The sequence below is a fragment of the Propithecus coquereli genome, unplaced genomic scaffold, assembly GCF_000956105.1.
Source record: "Propithecus coquereli isolate 6110/MARCELLA unplaced genomic scaffold, Pcoq_1.0 Scaffold423, whole genome shotgun sequence".
NCBI classification, from domain to species: Eukaryota; Metazoa; Chordata; class Mammalia; order Primates; family Indriidae; genus Propithecus; species Propithecus coquereli.
The window spans coordinates 3,853,317-3,872,049 of record NW_012149986.1 but is presented as its reverse complement, the minus strand read 5'-3'; the positions used below and the strand labels follow the sequence as shown (position 1 = coordinate 3,872,049).

At 37.5% G+C, this 18,733-nt stretch overlaps 1 protein-coding gene across 1 annotated transcript in view; it reads left to right on the top strand.

The window, feature by feature from the left end:
- The window catches only part of SPTLC1 (serine palmitoyltransferase, long chain base subunit 1), a 70,843-nt gene that overhangs the window by 31,151 nt on the left and 20,959 nt on the right, over window positions 1–18,733 (top strand). Inside the window, exons 6-8 of the mRNA XM_012653566.1 lie at window positions 5,156–5,288; window positions 13,387–13,516; window positions 17,259–17,348. Of these exons, the coding sequence (XP_012509020.1) occupies window positions 5,156–5,288; window positions 13,387–13,516; window positions 17,259–17,348 (353 nt within the window). The remainder of the gene's footprint in view (window positions 1–5,155; window positions 5,289–13,386; window positions 13,517–17,258; window positions 17,349–18,733) is intronic.

Genomic DNA, 18,733 nt, shown 5'->3' with positions numbered 1-18,733 from the left:
TGGAAATAACATCCGGCTTACAAAATGTCAGAGTGTGCAGAAAGTAGAGCAAGGGAAATATCTTGTGTCTTCTATCCTTATTTCCACTTCTGGATCTTTTTGTGATTTTTTGCTTTGAAAGTTTTTTTTGTTTGTTTGTTTGTTTAATGTAAGGAAGCACCTTTTTTATTCCTTAGCTAGTTTGGTGGTTAGTTACATTATTTGTTTTGGAAACAGATGAGAAGAGTTAGTGCCCAAGAATCCTACAGCTGGAAGGGATCTTAAAAATCTAGTATTCCATCATTCCACCTATTCAAAAGAGGAAGAGAAAGCCCAGAGAGGTTAAGTGTCTTTCTCACACTCACACAGCTCATGAATTTCAGCCCTAAAGTTGGAAAGCAGATATTCTGACATGGTTCCAAGACTTGATGGCAAGATCAAAGAAATGAGCTCAGATCAATCTCCCGCTTTCCTTTAGTCTAATGTGAACATGAGTTGTTTGCTTGGTTTTTATTGGTAGGGAATTATTTCCTTGACAAGTATTAGTAAACTAGAAAAGGTATGGGATTTTTTTATGGGATTATTGGTTGTAATCTGATTAACAAGGCTTTCTTTCTGTGACTGCTTGCTGGGGAAAAGGAATTGCTTTCTTAAAAGCTTCTCTTTCTAGTGGATTTTATTTACATGTGTGACCTTGACCCTTGCTTGAGACTTAATCTGAAAAGATCGGTGAGAGATTTATTTATTACCAGATCAAATTTTAGGGGGAAAAAAAATGTTTCAAATTTTCAAGACCAGTTTTCTCAAAGCTGTGAAATATGTTGTTAAAACCATCAGTTTTCCATTTGCATGACCTGCATGGTAGGTGGTTTCAAACATGAGGTCTTTAGATTAATGGTTTTTAAATTAATTTTCTTGATTGGGTAGTTGAGTATGCAATATAAACTTCAAAATGGGTGCAAAGATAGATGTGAGAGGTCTTCTAACCCCGGCTCTATCCTCCCACTGCCATCCCACCCTCCAAAAGACCAGCTATTATTAGTAGTTTCTTGTCAATTCTTCTAGAGTCTTTCTTTCAGCATATGCAAACCACTTGCATACATGTATTCCGCCCCCCACCATTTTTACAAAAATGCTAGCATACCATACACACTGTTCTGTACCTTGCTGTTGAAGTGAGTGTGTTTTAAATTTAAACTGGATTTGATCTTTCAGGTGTCTATATGGGCCACCACAGGCAGTATAATGAAGGCACAGTTGTGTATCAGACCCTCTGTAAACTACTTTATTGGTGACTCATCCTTATCCTTATTGATCACTGAGTCATCCTTATCCTAAAACTGTAGTTGAAGGTTCATACAGACTGGCTCCCAAAGATTGCAAATTAATTTGCAGTGGGATGGTTTTATAACAAGACACCAATGTCTTAAAGCAGTATGTGATGTTTTTAGAGTGCATTGTCCTTCAAATAAACTTGTTTTCTTTCCTTCTTAACAGTTGCCCATGTTTACTTGTCATCTTTTTTTCTTTATTATAATATATCTATCTCATATTTGTACTTTTTTGGTTTTCCAACAATATTATTTCTGTTTTTCCTTACTCTGGAAGTAATTACTTGAATTGTTATAGTTATATTAAATTACCTTGAAATTTTAGCATTAGATAAAATCAGAGAAGGTCATCTAAGGCTACATTTTAAATCTCTGAAATACGCTGTACAATTAAATTATTCTAAATATTTAAGGTAGATTTGCCCTTTGTGCTGAGCAGTAAAGCAGACATGAGGCCTCTCTCTTTTCTGTAGTTACTTGTGTATTCTGGAAGAGTTTAGTTCAAGGGTTAAGATCTCTTTCTCTGCGCTCTGGGTTGCTTTTAATTGTGGTCATTTTTTTTTTCCTGGAAGTATCACATTGAGGCATCTGTTTTCAAAGCCTACTACCTCTTGTAGCTCTTTTCTCAACTTTTCAGATAATGGATGTAAATCATTTTACTTATAAAAGTAAATTTCCTTATTAAACATTCTTTCCTGTTACTGTTTCATGGTAACATATATGTTAGATGATTAATACAGAACAAGAAAATGGAGCAACAGTAGAGTTAAAATTCATCTAGTTTTTAAGGCTAAATGTTCCCCTAATTCCTACAGGCCTGGCAGGTAGAACTACCCAGGTTCTTAGAATAGTTTCATAAGGGCTGTGTGATCCAAATTTCTTCCCACCTACTTGTGTGTATTTTAGAACTGAGCAAGTGGTTTTATCAAGCCTACCTTCCCTCTAAGGCTGGAGAGGGTCCCAGTGCACTTCTGATAGTATCGTTTATTGAACTTTGTTTTGTTTTGTTTTGAATCTGTTAACATCTCATTTACCTGTGATTTATCCCTCATGCCCTGGGAGCTGTTTTGTATGTGTAATGGCTCCTGGGTCTTAGACTAGATCAAGAAAAAAATTGTGTGGCAGGGTTTCATTGTGAGAGATAATGGTACTTAATTGTGTTCAAGAGCCAGTCTAGAGTAAACAATTGTTCATTTGGGTAGTTTTCAAAACTATTTTCCTTGTTTGTTTTAGAACATCCAGCTGATCCATGACTGCATGCTTTAATAGGAAGAATATTTGGTTATAAAATTCCTCGATCTGCTGCTTCTTCCTACCAGTCACGGGATCATAGTTCTCTCAGGTGTAGGATGGGAACAATCCTTGTTTGCAAAACTTAGAACGTTTTAGTAAGAATCACATAAGATACTACGTGGGAAAACATTTTGAAAAACATTCAATACTATATTGATGTTCTAATGAATAAGAAAAATTATCCATCTCTCTAGAAAAATTTTTTTAAGAGAAGTGTGTATGCAAGATGTGAAGGCCTTATAAGTTCAGCTTTAAGAGAAAATGCAGTTGTTTCATTATTTCTAAATGGTTGACTATTTTATGGTCTTTCCCTGGAAAACAACTGAGAAGCCCATAATCTCTCTCTTGTGAGAAGCTGCATAAGTGGCTCTTTTTTGTTGTTGTTCTTTTTCTTTTTTTTTTTTTTATTTTAGAATATTACGGGGACACAGATGTTTAGGTTACATATATTGCCTTGTGACTCTTAATAGAAGATAGTCTTTTAACCATACAGAATTCAGATAACTTAATTAAAAGATAGCTTGAAGTGTGATCATGTTTTTCCTTTTAAAAGAAAACCTTTTATTCTACAAATATTGATTTAATTGAAAAAATTCTTACATAACGTATTGCTTGTTCCATGCCAGGCACTGTTCAGAGTGTTTTATTAGCATTAACTCGTATATTCCACCTACCAACCCTTGAGGAAGGCAGGGCTGTTACCCTGTTAGACAGAGGAAAGCACTGTGAGGCACAGAGCCGGTTCAAGCTCATCCAGATGCTCGAACAAGCATCTGGTGATGGGAGAGCCCAGGTTTCAATGCCGGAGACCTGGCTGCAGTCAGCTAGCTCTGTGATGCCCCAGGTGGCCAGGCCTCCTGTCTCTGAGGTTCTGATGAGGGAGCCAGATAGGCAGATAAGCAAGTGCAGGAAAGTGCCAGGTGCTATGGGGCGTGTGGAGGCTTTCTAGGGCACCTGCCTCTAGGGCCTCTTCTCCATTGCGTTTGCTCCTAGCAGTGAATTAGAGAATGTAGTGCTTTAGTTTTATTCTGTGTAAATCGACAGCCCTGGTTGGTGGAGTGGATCACACACATAGAAGTTAAGAACATCAGAAGTTGAAAACTGCTCTGGCAGTTTTCCCGCTTGCTACCTTCACCCTACCTTGTGTTGAGAGTTTCTTCATTGCACAAAGTAGCATCGAGAGAAACAAGTTCTGCAGTCACCTGTCAAAAAACCTGCTTTGCAAGGCTGACATCAGCTAAAACCCAATGTCTTTTGATAGAAGGAAAAGGCCAATCTTTTTTCAACTTTTGGGGCTAGACAATAAGTCATTGGTTTATCGTTTAGAGGTTCTTCTTACGACTTTACAACAACTGTGTATAAGTGGTTATGAGTGTACTTAATGATGAGAATATTCATAATATGCTCATTTTCATCAAGTGGAAAACTCACTCTAAAGCCCTGAAACAGAGTCATATTCAGTTTTATAATCTATCACTCATCAGCGAAGAGTCATTTAGAGCTAAGAAATCTATAGAATTATTTAAAATCCCTTTAGTAGTTAGCAAAAATAGTTTGTCTATATCCACAGCATGTTTTCTTTTTGAAATGGAGACAGCAAATGAAAGCAATTCACTGTGGTTGGGATGTCCATCTGCCAGCTAAATTGTGAAGGCTCGTGGTAGACATTCCCAACTAGGGGCAGCATTATAATCAGGAGGTCTCCTGTTGGGGACCTGCCCGATGCAGAAGTGAGAGGCGGCAGAATGATGGCACTCAGAGAACACTAACCAGGATAAAAAGAAAGACACCCCTGAGACTAACCTGTGCTCAGCTACTTGGCTGTTTTCCTCGTTTTTGCCAGATTTTGCTTGAAACCGTTCACTGATGGCATCTCTGCCAGAAGGTGGCTGTTAGGCACAAGGGGTCAAGGCCTGGACTTTGTTTATGTTAATGTCACAGATCTGATACTTGAAGATTAACTGGGATACATTCTTCTAGACTTTGTGTTCTTGCAAAATTCCACATTTATTTAATGTGGTTACAATGAAAAGTGTTTTATAAAGTGACTATAACCAATTAGTAATGGACATCAAGTGATATTTCATGTTTTTTTATATGACGATAGACCACATTTATATACATTTTAACTTACAAATGGAAAGAAGCATGCTTCATGTTTTATCACTACTTGATTGGAATGGGATAAATAGTTCATTTTAACAATTGTGTGATGTCCTTTAAGAAGTCTGTAAATACGCTGGATTCTGGCAGGCCACACTGTCTAATACACCTCACTTGGGAATGTCCAGAGTGCCTGCCATTCATTGCCCAGACTTCAGAGGTGCCATACAGACAGATGAGTAGCTGATTCAGTTCATGTATTTTAGAAGTAGTTTTGGCCCAGAATTATTTTAATAGATCTTATGTAATTTATCATTTAAAAATAGTTATGTATTGGCCATGAAGTGAAAGTATTGATAATTAAACTGCTTGTGTTCTTTTCTTTATTCTTGAACAGAGAAAAAGAATTGTAAGATGGTTTAACCATTTAACCTTTTTTATTGAAATAGATGTTCATTTGGATTTGGAAGACCGCCTGGCGAAATTTATGAAGACAGAAGAAGCCATTATATACTCATATGGATTTGCCACCATAGCCAGTGCTATTCCTGCTTACTCCAAGAGAGGGGACATTGTGTTTGTGTAAGTAACCTTTACCTACTTTTCTAACAAAAATTTCTTTGGAAATAATACTGACCATCGTAGAGAATTATGTCAACAGAAGTTATCTGCCTAAAATAATGTTGATATTTTTTGTTTTTAGAGAAATGTATAGTAACCTCAGGCAAGTAATTCTACAAAATTTGTAAGACCTTCACTCAGAAATGCTTGAAGGTGTCAGTAGTAGCTTATCTGCCCTTATGATTTTATTTATGATATTCAAATGAGGCCAGCGCTCTGCCTTCCCTGTGCAGCTATGTCCGTGTGGTGTCCTTGTGACTCCATGGTCACAGCCTCACATGGTCACCACGCTGCCTTGTAAAGTCACTCCCTGTGTCATCTCCCGCTTACCCCAAACTCCTTGTCTCTGCTGATCTTGCTTCTTAAGCTTATTGAGAACAGAGGGGCCATGAATTGGGAACTTCCCTGACTGCCCCAAAGCCGCTGCATTGGGCTGCTATTTACTGAGAAGGGAAAGGGCCGAGAGGAGACACAGAAGGGCTGCCCTCGCCCAGGCAGCTGCTCACACCCGTCAGAAGCGTCCACCACTCCAGCCCAAGCCTCTGTCCTCTTTTGAGTGGACTATTAAATGACTCTTAATTTGCAGTCTCAAATTTACTTTGGTTTTCTCCTTTCCTTTTTAACACTATAGCTAGAGTAATCTTTTAAAAATGCACATCTGATTATGTCACACTCTGCTGATATGTATAAGAGCTTCTGTTATTCCTAACATAAAGACCAAGTTCTTAATTATGTTCTTGTGAGTTCTAGACACCTTTTCAGGCTAATCATGTACCATTTCCCCTGAAGTGGTTAAGGTGTAGCCTCGCCAACCATATGCACTGATCCTCTCTCCTCAGGGCCTTTGCACATGCTAGTGCCCATGCCTAGAATACTGTTCCTTCTTTCCTCTCCTAGTTAATTCCTGCTCATCCTACACACACATTGCCTCTGTGGCGGGGCCTTCCCCAACCTCTCAGAGCAGGTCAAGACCCCTGCTGCATGTGGGGAAGATCTCACAGCCAAAGAGTATTTGGTATCCTCATGAATCCATGCTCACTCCAGCACTCAACACTGCCTGTCAAGACCACTGTGCTTCTAGAGCCTCCCTTATACACATATGTGCATGCGTGTACATACTGACTCTGCTCTCTTGCTTCATGCTTGCTGCACTCTTCTTTTGTAATACTCACAACAGCTTATAATTTTATATCTGTGTGGTTATTTGCTTCTGCTTCTTGCTGAGAGCCCATTGTTTGGGATAGCATTTATTATTTAGTAGTGCTCAATAAACATTAGTTCAGTAAATGATTGGATGGAAGCTAGAACTCCAAAGAGGGATCCAAGTGACTGAACGTTGGAACCTGACCTCCCTCAGTGCCTGCGCTGTCCTATTACTTAACACTCACCATTGAAACTCCCGCCCGTGCAGTGGCAGAACCTTCCGTCGCACTTTCTCCAGAGCTGACTCTGACTCTACCTGGGATTTTCGGGACTCGTGGCACCCGTTCCCTCACCATAGCCCTGCAACAACCTGGGAGCACTCCAGCAAATGGCCTGGGCCTAAGTAGTATTGTATTCTGATGTGACCATGAAAACGAATATTTTTATTTTTTGCAAAGTTAAAAAAAATCACAGAAATACTCATCACAAACTTGAAAGCCATTGATTTAAACATTGTCTCTAGGTTTTTAGTGAAAGTAGAGTACAGACAACTGCAGTGTCATCTAGTATCATTTTATCCACAAGCATCCCACTGTAAATTGCTTTTTGAGTTTAAATCCAGAAAAAGTTTATGGTTATAGGTGAACGTGTACACATCCTTTGATAATAAATACTACATTGTCTTTTTTGTTTCAAGTACCAGGAAGCCTAGGCTGAATTCACTCCTGTGTTATACCCAGTGTCTTAAAATTTCAGTTTCCAGTGAATCATTAGACAACCTAATTATTCTGTTCTACGTAATTTTAAATATTCTGCCTGAATCCAGGACTGCTAGAGGTAAAAACAGTGTTTGGTAAATTGGTTTTGATAAATTTGTTAGGTGTAAACATCGTCTGATGCTTCCTTTCAGTAAACAGTGATAATGCTTTGCCAATGGTAGGTCTCAGCATCGTGGTCATTCATGTAATTAAGTCTCTCCTGTCACTCCACTAAGTCTATGTTCATGTTACTTCATATATTTTTTTTTTAATTTAACTTTGTACATTGAGATAATTGTAGATTCACAAGCACTTGTAAGAAATAATGCAGAGATTCTATATACTCTTAACCAGGTCTCCCCCACTGGTAACCTCTTGCAGAACTAGCACAGTTTCATAGCCGGGGGGGAGGGGCGGGGGGGTGGATATCAACTTTGTTGTGGTCAAGATACAGAACATTTACATCACCACAAGGATCTTTCATGTTACCATACCCACGTTCCTCCCACCCTACCCACACTTTAACTCCTGGCAACCACTAATCGATTCTCCACTTTATAATTTTGTCATTTGAAGAATGTTACATAAATGGAATCATCCAGTAGGTAGCGCTTTGGAATTGGCTTTGGAATTTAGCGTAATTCTCTGGTGACTCATCAAGTTGTTGCTTATATCAAGGCTTGATTCCTTTTGATTGCTGAGTGTTATTCCATTGCATGGATACACCAGTTTGTTGAACCAGTTACCCATTAAGGACATCTGGGTTGTTTCCAGTTTTTGGCATTACAGATAAAGCTACTCTAAACATTAATGTACCGGTTTTTGTGTGAACAAAAGTTTTTATTTCTCTTGGATATATGCCAAAGGGTACAATTTATGGTATTGCATATTTAGTTTTTTAAGGAACTATCTAGCTGTTTTTCCAACGTGGCTATACCATTTCACATTCCCAAAAACCATATATGAATGATGCAGTTTCTCCATCCTCAAGAGCATTTGGTGTTGTCACAATTTTTTTTTTTTTTTTTAACCCAGTCTGATAGGTATGTAAAGTTATCTCATCGTGGTTTTAACTTACGTTTCCCTGATGGCTAATGATGTTGAACATCTTTTCATCTGCCTATTTGCCATCTCTTCAGTGAAATGTCTGTTCGTGTCCTTTGCCCATTTTCTAATTATATTATTTATTTTTTTTACTGTTGAGTTTGAGAGTTCTTTATACATTCTAGTTAATAGTCCTTTATCAGATACATGGTTTGCAAATAAGAATTTTGATGTTCACGTGTTCATTGCTAATGTCTAGAAATAAAATTGTTTTTTTGTGTGCTAATCTTTTATCATACAATGTTGCCAAACTCACTTACTAGTTCTAGGAATTGTTTTTGTAGATTTCTTAGGGTTTTCCATGTAGGCAATCATGTCATCTGCAAATAGGTAGTTTTATTTCTTTTCTGATCTGTATATTTGTATTGCTTTATTGCACTGGCTGGAACTTCTACAACTATGTGTTAAGGGTAATAAGAACAGATATCCTTACCTTGTTCCAGATCGTAGAGAGACAGCGTTCAATTTTTTACCATTATGAAGTATGTTAGGTGTAGCTTTCTTATAGGTGCTCTTTATCGCATCTCCTTACCCACCCCACACCCACCATGTTTCTGACCGTTTTTATCGTGAATAGGTGTTGGATCTTGTCAAACATTTTCTCTGTATTGATTGATACAATCATGTGATTTTTTTCTTCTTTAGTCTGTTAATATGGTAGATTACAATGATTTATTTTCAAATATTGAACCAGCCTTTTATACCTGGAATAAACACCACTTGGTTATGGTGTATAATTCTTTTTATATATAGATGAATTTTATTACTAATGTTTTGTTAAGGATTTTGTATCTGTATTCAGGAGGCAGATAGTTTGTCTGGTTTTGGTAGCAGAATAATGCTTCATAAAATCAATTGGAAAGTGTTCCCTCCTCTTCTATTTTCTGGAGCAGATTGTATAGAATTATTTTTAATTCTTTAAGTGTTTGGTAAAATTCTTCAGTGAAACCATCTGGGCCTGGAGATTTTTTTTTTGGAAGTAATTAATTGTGAATTCAATTTCCTTAGTAGTTATTGAGCTATTCAGATTATCTATGTCTTGTTGCTCCATGAATTAATATAAACGTGTTTGCAGACAGGATTCGTCTTAGGAGTTTTGCAGAGCTTTGCCCGGAAGGAATATGTAAACATGTTGGTTTGCATTTCAAATGCTGTTACACTCAGAAGGGCGTCTCTGAAAGACAGTAGCGGCTGTATCCCACAAGGCGCCGCATTTCTCAGACCTAAAGGTTTGGATTTGCTTTGTAAAGCAGAGTGAATCTGTTAAAAACTACAGGATGAGAGCTAACAATGGAGTGCCTCCCACAACAGACAGCTGCCCGAATGGCTAGAAGCAAAGCTCTTGTTTGAACACTGCAGACTACCTGTCTCCATTCACAATAACCTAATAAATATGGAGCCAACATATCTCTGTTTAACTCCTCTGTTAAGTGATAAACTTACCTTAGAATTTAGAAGTTAATCTTTGAAAGATTTTGTAACCATTTGTTCACGTAGATAGAATTAGTTAAAGGATCTGTAGAAGCCTTTTGAAAATCTGTTAACCTGAGAGGAACTACCTGTTGTTATGTAAATCTGTTACCCCTGGCAATTGATCACTATTCCCTATAAGTTACCATGTAAGACCTCATTCGGGCCTTTTTGAGACCCACGGAGAAGGTCTAGGCCCCCTGAGATCCCGCTTTGCTTGTAATCTTTATAAACTTACAAAACAATATCTTTGTCTCTGTGTATTCTTTTATTTTCCATTTTTCTCTATTATTTTCTTATCCCTTGCAACTCCACCAAAGGGACCCGGTTTTTTGCAGGGAAGGTTGGCCATGTTCCCGGCAATGTCTTATTGAGTGTGTTGAGATAATTTGTGTTTTTCAGGGAATTGGTCACTTTTTTTCTAAATTGTCAAATTTCCTACCTCAGCCTCCCGGGTAGCTGGGACTACAGGCATGTGCCAATGCATGCGGCTTTGATTTTTTTTTTTTTTTTTTTTTGACCCATGGATTATTTAAAAGTATGTTGTTTACTTTCCAGGTATTTGGAGATTTTAAATTTGTTATAGTTTGTTTTATGGCTTATGATGTAGTCTATATTGGAATATGTGCCATAGGCTCTTAAAAGGAAAATGTATTCTGCTGTTTTTTGTTGGAGTGTTCTGTAAATGTCAATTAGATCTTGTTGGTTAATGATGTTGAGTTCTTCTATCTCCTTGATTTTCTATCTAGTTCTATCAGTTGTTCAGGGGTAGTAAAGTCTCCAACTGTAATTGTGTGTTTGTCTATTTCTCCTTTTGGTTGTATCAGTTTTTGCAGCTCACGTTTTGTAACTTTGTTGTTTGGTTGGTGCATATTTTGGATTGCTAAATTATCTTGGTGAATTGACCCTGTTAGCATTATGTAATGTCTGTCTTTGTCTATGGTAATTTTCTTTTTTCCAATGTCTACTTTATCAGATGTCGTTTTCATTATGTATTTATTTTATATATTTGTGTGGGTATATATATAATTTTTACTACCTATATCATTATATTTTAAGCGAGTTTCTTGTAGACAGCATATAATTAGGTCACATTGTTTAGTCCACTCGACCTGCTCTATCTTTAAAGCATGTATTTGTTCATTTACATGTAATGTAATTATTGATATTTAGGATTTGAATCTGCCATTTTGTTGTTTCTTGTTTGTTCTCCCTACTTTTTGTTGCTCTATTTTCTTTTTCCTGCCTTTCTGTGAGTTAATTGAAACTGTCTTAGAATTACATCTTTGTCTATAGTATTTTTAAGTGTTTCTTTTTGTATAGCTATTTTAGTCATTGCTCTAAGTATAATATTACATTATATATATGTTATCACAGTCTACTGGTGTCACCATTTTACCAGTTCAATTATAGAAACCCTTACCTCCCTTTATATTCCTTTATTCTTCTCACTTAATAGTATATTGTGATTGTTTTAAATATTTTCTGTACATACAGTGAGAACCACATCAGACAGTGTTACACTTTTTTGCTTTAACTGTCTGAAATAATTTAGAAAACTCTAGATGAGAAGAAAAGCCTAGCGTATTTTCCCTTTTTTTGTTTGTTTGTTTGTTTAACTTACTGTACTCTTTCTTCCTTTCTGATAATCTAAGGATTTAAGGTTCTTCTTTTATGGCTTTTTTTCCTATTTAGAGGACTTTCTTTAGCCATTCCTTTAGAGCATATCTGCTAGTGACAAAGTCTCCTAGTTTTTCTTCAGCTGAGAATGTCTTGATTTCTCCTTCATTCCTAAAGGATATTTTTGCTGGTTATAGGAAACTTGGTAGCAGTTCTTTTCATTCAGCATTTGAAGTATATGGTGACACTTTTTTATGGTCTATTGTTTCTGATGAGAAATCTGCTGTCATTCACATTATTTTTCCCTCTGTGTAAGGTGCCCTTTGTCTCTGGCTGCTTTCAAGATTTTTTTCTTTGTCTTTAGTTTTCAGAAGTTTGACTGTGATGTGTCTTTGGCATCTGTTTATTTGGGTTTACCTATGAGTTTTGCTTATCTTCTTTAATCTGTAGGTTTAAGCCACGTGGCACATTTGGGGGATATTTAGCTCTTGTTTCTTTGAGTACTTTTTTAGCCCCACCTTCTTTCTCTTCTTCTAGAATTTTAATGACATGGATGTTAGGATCTTTTATTATAATCCCACAGGTCCCTGAGGCTCTGTTCATTTCTTTCTAGTCTATTTTCTTTCTGTTGTGCAGTGAATAATTCCTATTGCTCTGTCTTTCAGGTCACTGATAACTTTCCTCTCTCTCCTTCATTCTGCTCCTGAGCCCTCCACTGAGCTTCTTATCTTGGTTATTTTGTTTTTTAGTTCTGATATCTGCAGGGGACTCTTCTTTGTATCTTTCATTTCTTTGCTGAAGCTTTCTATTATATTATTATATTTGTTTCAAGCATGTTCATAATTTGCTCATTGAAACATTTTTATCGTGGCTGCTCTAAAATTGTTGTCAGATAATCTTGATATCTCTGTTATCTCACTATTGGCATTTGTTGTTTTCTTTCATTCTGTTTGATGTCTTCTGATTCTTGTTATAAGTGATATTTGATTGAAACCTGGACATTTTCATACTATGCTATCTATTATCATCTATACGTTATTTAAGCCATCTATTTTAATTGGCATTCTTAGACACTGTTCCAACAAGGGAAGGGGCTAGGGGCATGTTGCTTCATTACTACCATGGGGACATATACTTCAGGGTCTCTACTCAGCCTCCATATACATGGGTTGGGGAGGTTCTTTGTTGTTGCTGAGTAATGGTATTAGTGCTGACACTGTCTAGGCCCCAGTGGAGGTGGGGAGAATTCTCCATTACTGCCAGGTGGAGATAGAAGTTCGGACTCTCCATGTGGTATCCACTGACACCACGGGGTGGTGGGGGTGTCCACTTGTTACAAACTGGCAGGGATAAAAGTCCCAGTTCCCTGTTTGGCTTTTTCTGACATCACCTTAGGAGGGATGTTGGGGTGCCTTGTTACAGGCTCTCAAGGGTCAGAGTCTAGTTCCCTGCTCAGCCTTTGCTGGTGTGGATGTGGTTGGGGGGCCACAGTTTTCCTGTGGTGTTTGGCTGCAGTAGAGTGGTTAGTGTCCAAAAGTTTTCTTTCTAGCTGGCCTGCCAGTATTGCTTCTGATGGCAAAATAATGGCAGAGTAATGTGTCAGTCTAGTTGGAGATAACACTGATGGTGAGATGTGCACCAATATTTTATGTATTCCTTAGAAAGAGGAAAATATGTGAATAAACCGATGTGCCATCATCCATAGTAAGATGCATGGCGATTTCAGAGAGGCTAAAATATGGCAAGAGTATGCTTCTTGAAATAGTTTCAATACAGTAGTTATGTGAAAGGGACTTAAAGAGTGAAGAGCAATGACGTATAAATGTTCAAACATATTTTATTTACTTGCTGTATTCAAGTTAACAATTGGAAATTGGTCAGCTTACGAAAAGCAAGCATTCCTTTTCTGAGAACGTTGACAAGGCCCTTTAAACCCTAATTTGGTGGATCTCTCTTCCTTGCAGAGATAAAGCTGCTTGCTTTGCTATTCAGAAAGGATTACAGGCATCACGTAGTGACATTAAGTTATTTAAGCATAATGATATGGCTGACCTGGAGCGACTACTAAAAGAACAAGAGGTTGAAGATCAAAAGGTATGATTCTTTTGAAGAAAATTATACAGTTCTTTTGTACTTTCCAACCAGCTAAATTATATATGGAATGGTAATTTGTCATGAAACTTGCCCACGGATCACATTTGGATATTAAGTAAGGGTGTTCCTGCATGTTAAATGTACTTTATGTTGGAGAGCCACGTCTGATTGTAATTGCCTTGTCATTGCCATAATTATAGATGGCACATTTGGGGGAAGGTAATCCAGGCAGCTTTCTAAGAGAGATCAAGAGAGGGAGAGAAACAGCGTGCACTTGATAAGTGGGGGAGATAATACACCCTCAACTAGGCATAACGACACCAAAACTCATTAGGACCTTAATTAGATATACCTAGTGAATTCAAAATGGGCTTTTTCATATCAGAATAAATCATGTATCAGTTAATGGAGGAAAGAATCACAGCAAATCTTAATTAATACTAATATGTGAGCAAAGTGAGACCCTTTCTCCCCGACCCCACCTCTATCCTGGCGCTGCTGCTTGTGGGAAGTGACTGCCCGAAACATGGTCTCCTTTCAGCTTGCAGCCCTGTTTCCAGTTCTTCTTTCCCAGGAACCTACATAGCCCCTGGTGATGGTGGTTTGGAAGTAGCTCCTTGGTGTTCTGATTAGAGAGTGGAACAAAGGAAGTGTTTAGAGCGTCACCATTAGAATTACAGCTTATTTTGCCTAAGAACGTGGATGAATAGGGCTCTGGTCTGTGTTTCTATGCACAACATGGTGTATGTATTGCACTGGGAATCTGGTCACCACAGCCTCCGTCTCAAATGCCATTTCCAAGTGGACTTTGCCAGTGGAATTCATTCATAACCAAAATAACTGATAAAAATGCTTATCACATTCACATTAATTTTGTGTTAATTTCCACTTTTCCCAAATATTTGCCTTATTCATTAAGGATTCTGTCATCTTTGTTTAGGTGTCAGTCCAAGTGTAGCACTTTACAAATATACACATTTTCATGGTGAATATGCATGAACTCACCATTTTATGCTAGATCTGCTATAGCCCAGTGTTTCATATTTACACAGTTTAGAAAAATCTACAGGGAAAATCTTAAAATTGAGAGCAGTCCACTCAATTTCTTTCTACAGGCTGTGAAAAGATGTCTCTTATTCTGATTCGGTAATAGAGTGCTGGCCACCAGACTGAAGAACATTGTCTGGGAAAGTATAACCAGTGAGCCAGTCTGCTGCCAAGTTATTGTGTAAATTTGGAAAACATCATATTCAAGTGTTATGTGGCTAGGGGGTGGTTTACAGGATTTGTAATCCATGGAGCTTTTTTTTTTTAATGAGTAAGAACAAGAAATAAAATTAAGTATCTTGAAAGTTATTTCTACTTTATAATTTTTTTACTTTTTTTACTAATTGATTTATACTACATTTTCTTGCCAAGAATAGGCTTTCTAAATAACTTTACATTTGGGTTTTTAGATATATTGTTTTCCAGTTTCATTTTCACACAATTGTTAGCTTTTTGAATGTTTTCTTTGACAATTTTCCAAGTGTTGTGGTTCATAGATTATTTTAAATCTCTTTTCCTACAGGTGTCTTTTGTCCCATATTAATTCTTGTAAAAAGAATGGGCAGTAGATATGAACAGTAGCTCATAGAGTACACATAGCTATGAAAGTGAAAACATAACTTGGTCTCACTAATAAGTAAGGAAATTAGGCTAGTAGTTCTTGCCTGTCAAAATAGGGCACATTTTTAACAATAATAGTAAGTGCCAACACAGGTATGGTGAGACAAAGGATACTCCTATAACACTGGAAAGAATTTGTATCAGTACTGTCTTTCTAGAAGGTAAATGGGCAGATATATTCTAGGATCCTAGAATATCCATACCCTTTGACTCATACCCAGGGTGTTGCCTTTAGAAAATAATCAGAAATGGTGTCAGAAATATTTATATGTTATATAAAAAAGCAAAATGAGGGGGGAAAAAACCTAAATTGAACATTAGAGAAATAGGTAAGCAATTTATAGTATACCCACAAGGTAGAATATCTCCATTAAAATCATGTTTTAAATAATATTAAATAATGTGGAAATGCTCAAAACGTAATTTTTTTAAAATCAGATCCTAAAACTATTACAATAAAATCCTGATTTTGAACAAAGTAATTTATAAATGTATGTATTTACAAGAAAGAAAGATAAAAGTTATCACTGTGTGGTATGACTGGCTAATTTTTAAAATTCTTTTTTATACTCTATCATTTCCCAAGACTCCTGCATTGATTATTTTTAAATCATAAGAAGAGTACTTCATTTTTAAAAAGGCAGGCAGAGGCAGGATGCCCATGTGTTGAAGTGAAGGTGGCTTCTCTTCGTCAGTGACTCCTAACAGATCAGTATTGCAAGCTTCCAGGCATTCGGTTTTGAGTTGACAGAGTGAAGATGATTGTGCAACCTCAACGACACGTGCTTTTGTATACCTCAATGGACACAGTTGTTTTTAGTGCTACTGCTATGAGTTCTACAGTACCCCTTAAAGCTGAGGTCCCCAACCCCTGGGCCGCAGACCAGTACCGGTCTGTGGCCTGTTGGGAACCGGGCTACAGAGCAGGAGGTGAGTGGCAAGCGAGTGAAGCTTCATCTGTATTTACAGTCGCTCCGCATCACTTGTATCACCACCTAAGCTCCGCCTCCCCACCTACGCCCCATTCCCGGTCCGTGGAAAAATTGTCTTCCACGAAACTGGTCCCTGGTGTCAGAAAGGTTGGGGACCACTGCCTTAAAGCATTGCTCTGATGCTTTTTCATTTTGATAGTTTCTAATGTCCATTGGAGCAGAAGCTTAGAGGCAAGAAGCCTTCCGGTAGTGGCAAGCTCTGTTTGTGGATCTCAGTGTTTTTTAGGCCAATAAACCTGAAGCATCTACACATGAAAGCATGTGAGAGACTTGCCATAAGTGGAGTGGGGAGGGGGGTGTTGTTTGAAAAGGGCCCTCCACCCCACCACCTGGGAACATCACTGGGCAAGATCATAGTCTAGTTTACTTGTCCTTGTGAGAGGTCACTGGGGAGTAAGGAAAAGGGTTGCATCTGTTTTTTGGTAGGTGAAGGAGAGCAGGGTTTGTCTGATTTTTTTACTTTTTATGAGGGAAGATAGCCAGTACATAAAAAGGAAACCACCATGGTATATAGTGAAGCCCCCTGTTCCCTTCTTCCAGCTTAATCAACATTCTGCCATTCTTGTACCATCTATACCTCCACCTCCTCTTCACCCCATCTTCATGATGATGATGATGATAATAGTGGTTCTTCCTTATAGTTCTTTAAGTGAAATGTAAAGACATTGAACACACAAATCCTTGCCATACAATTTCGAACATTGGTTACACCCATGTAACCCAGGAACCTTGGCCCTTTCATGATATAAAACATTCCCGTCTCCCCAGAAAGTTCCCTTGGGCCCCTTCCCAGTTATTCTGGGGTTGGAGGGTTTTATTTGTGTTTTAGTATTCTCAGAATGCCTAAATCATGTGTGTGTGAGATCACCTAAGTTGGTATTGTAAGCTGAAAAACATGTCTGAGAGAAGACAGTTCTGTTACTCATTTCAAAATAACCAGATTTCAAACACTGATCTTTAAATTCATTCACACTATTTTTTTAATGAATAAATCTTGTAAGGTGAAAATGCTAGGGAGTATGTAACAGATTATATATTTGGGGTTACTGAAATTTAAGATGTCTGCTTTTTTTCTTTTAAAGAATCCCCGCAAGGCTCGTGTAACTCGACGTTTCATTGTGGTAGAAGGATTATATATGAATACTGGAACTATTTGTCCTCTTCCAGAATTGGTAAGCAACCATGTGTAGTCATTATTTTAGTATTTGGTCTGTTTGGCAGATGTGCCTTTTGTTCATGACCGCTTTTAATGTACAACATCTGCATTGCTTTGCCTGGTAGATATCACAAGCATATTTTGATCATGCCAGGGAAGTAGATAGATGAACAGTAAATGCCAGTGCTGGCCTTGAAAGAGTAAAAACCAACTTTATCAAGGTGGAATTGACAAATAATAAAATACACCTACTTTAAGTGTATAGTTCGATAAGTTTTGACAAATGTATGTACCCCTGTCACCACCACCACCACAGTCAAGAAATAGAACATTTCCATCACTCCAGAAAGTTCCTTCATCCCTGGCCCCGGGCAGTCATTGATCTGCTTCCTTTTCCTGTAGATTAGTTTTACTAAATGAAAGCATATAATATGCATTTTGTAAAACTCAGCTTTTTGGTAGTGAAAACAATATAATGTTTTTAGAAAGCATGACCGTAGAGATTTTCTTTATTGAGTTGAAATTCACATAACACAAAACTAACCATTTTAAAGTGTACAGATTAGTGGCATTTAGTACGTTTACCACGTTTTGCAGCCATCATCTCTAGTTCCAAAACCTTTTCACCACTCCCAAAGAAGCCCCCATACCTATTAAGGGGTCACTGTCCATTCCCGCATCCCTAGCTCCTGGCAACCACCAGTCTGCTTTCTGTCTCTATGGATTTACCTATTCTGGATATTTCCTATAAATGGCATCATGTATGTGACCTTCAGTTTCTGGCTCCGTTCACTTAGTACATAATGTTTTTAAAGTTCATCTACATTGTACTATGTGTCAGTACTTCATTCCTTTTTAATGCTGAGTGATGCTCTATTGTGTGGATAATACATTTTGTTTATCTTTTCATCTGCTAATGGATATTTGGGTTATTTCTACCATTTTGCTATTGTGAATAGTGCTACTATGAACATTTGTATACAAGTATTTGTTTGAATCCTTGTTTCCAATACTTTTGTGTATATACCTAGGTAATTGCTGGATCATATGGTAATTCTCTGTTTAACTTATTGAGGAACTGCCATACTGTTTTTCACAGTGACTACAGCATTTTACATTCCCACCAGCTACATGGGAATGTAAATCCAGAAACAGGATTCCAGTTTCTCCACATCTTTGCCAACACTTATTATTTTCTGGTTTTTTTGTTTGTTTGTTTTAGCCTTCCTGGTGGATATGAGGTAGTATCTCATCGTGGTTTTGATTTGTGTTTCACAGATGACTAATGATGTTGAGCCTCTTTTCTTGTGCTTGTTGGCCATTTTGTATATCTTTGAAGAAATATCTTCTCAAGTACTTTGTCCATTTTTATTTGGGTTGTTTGTCCTTTTTTTTTTTTTT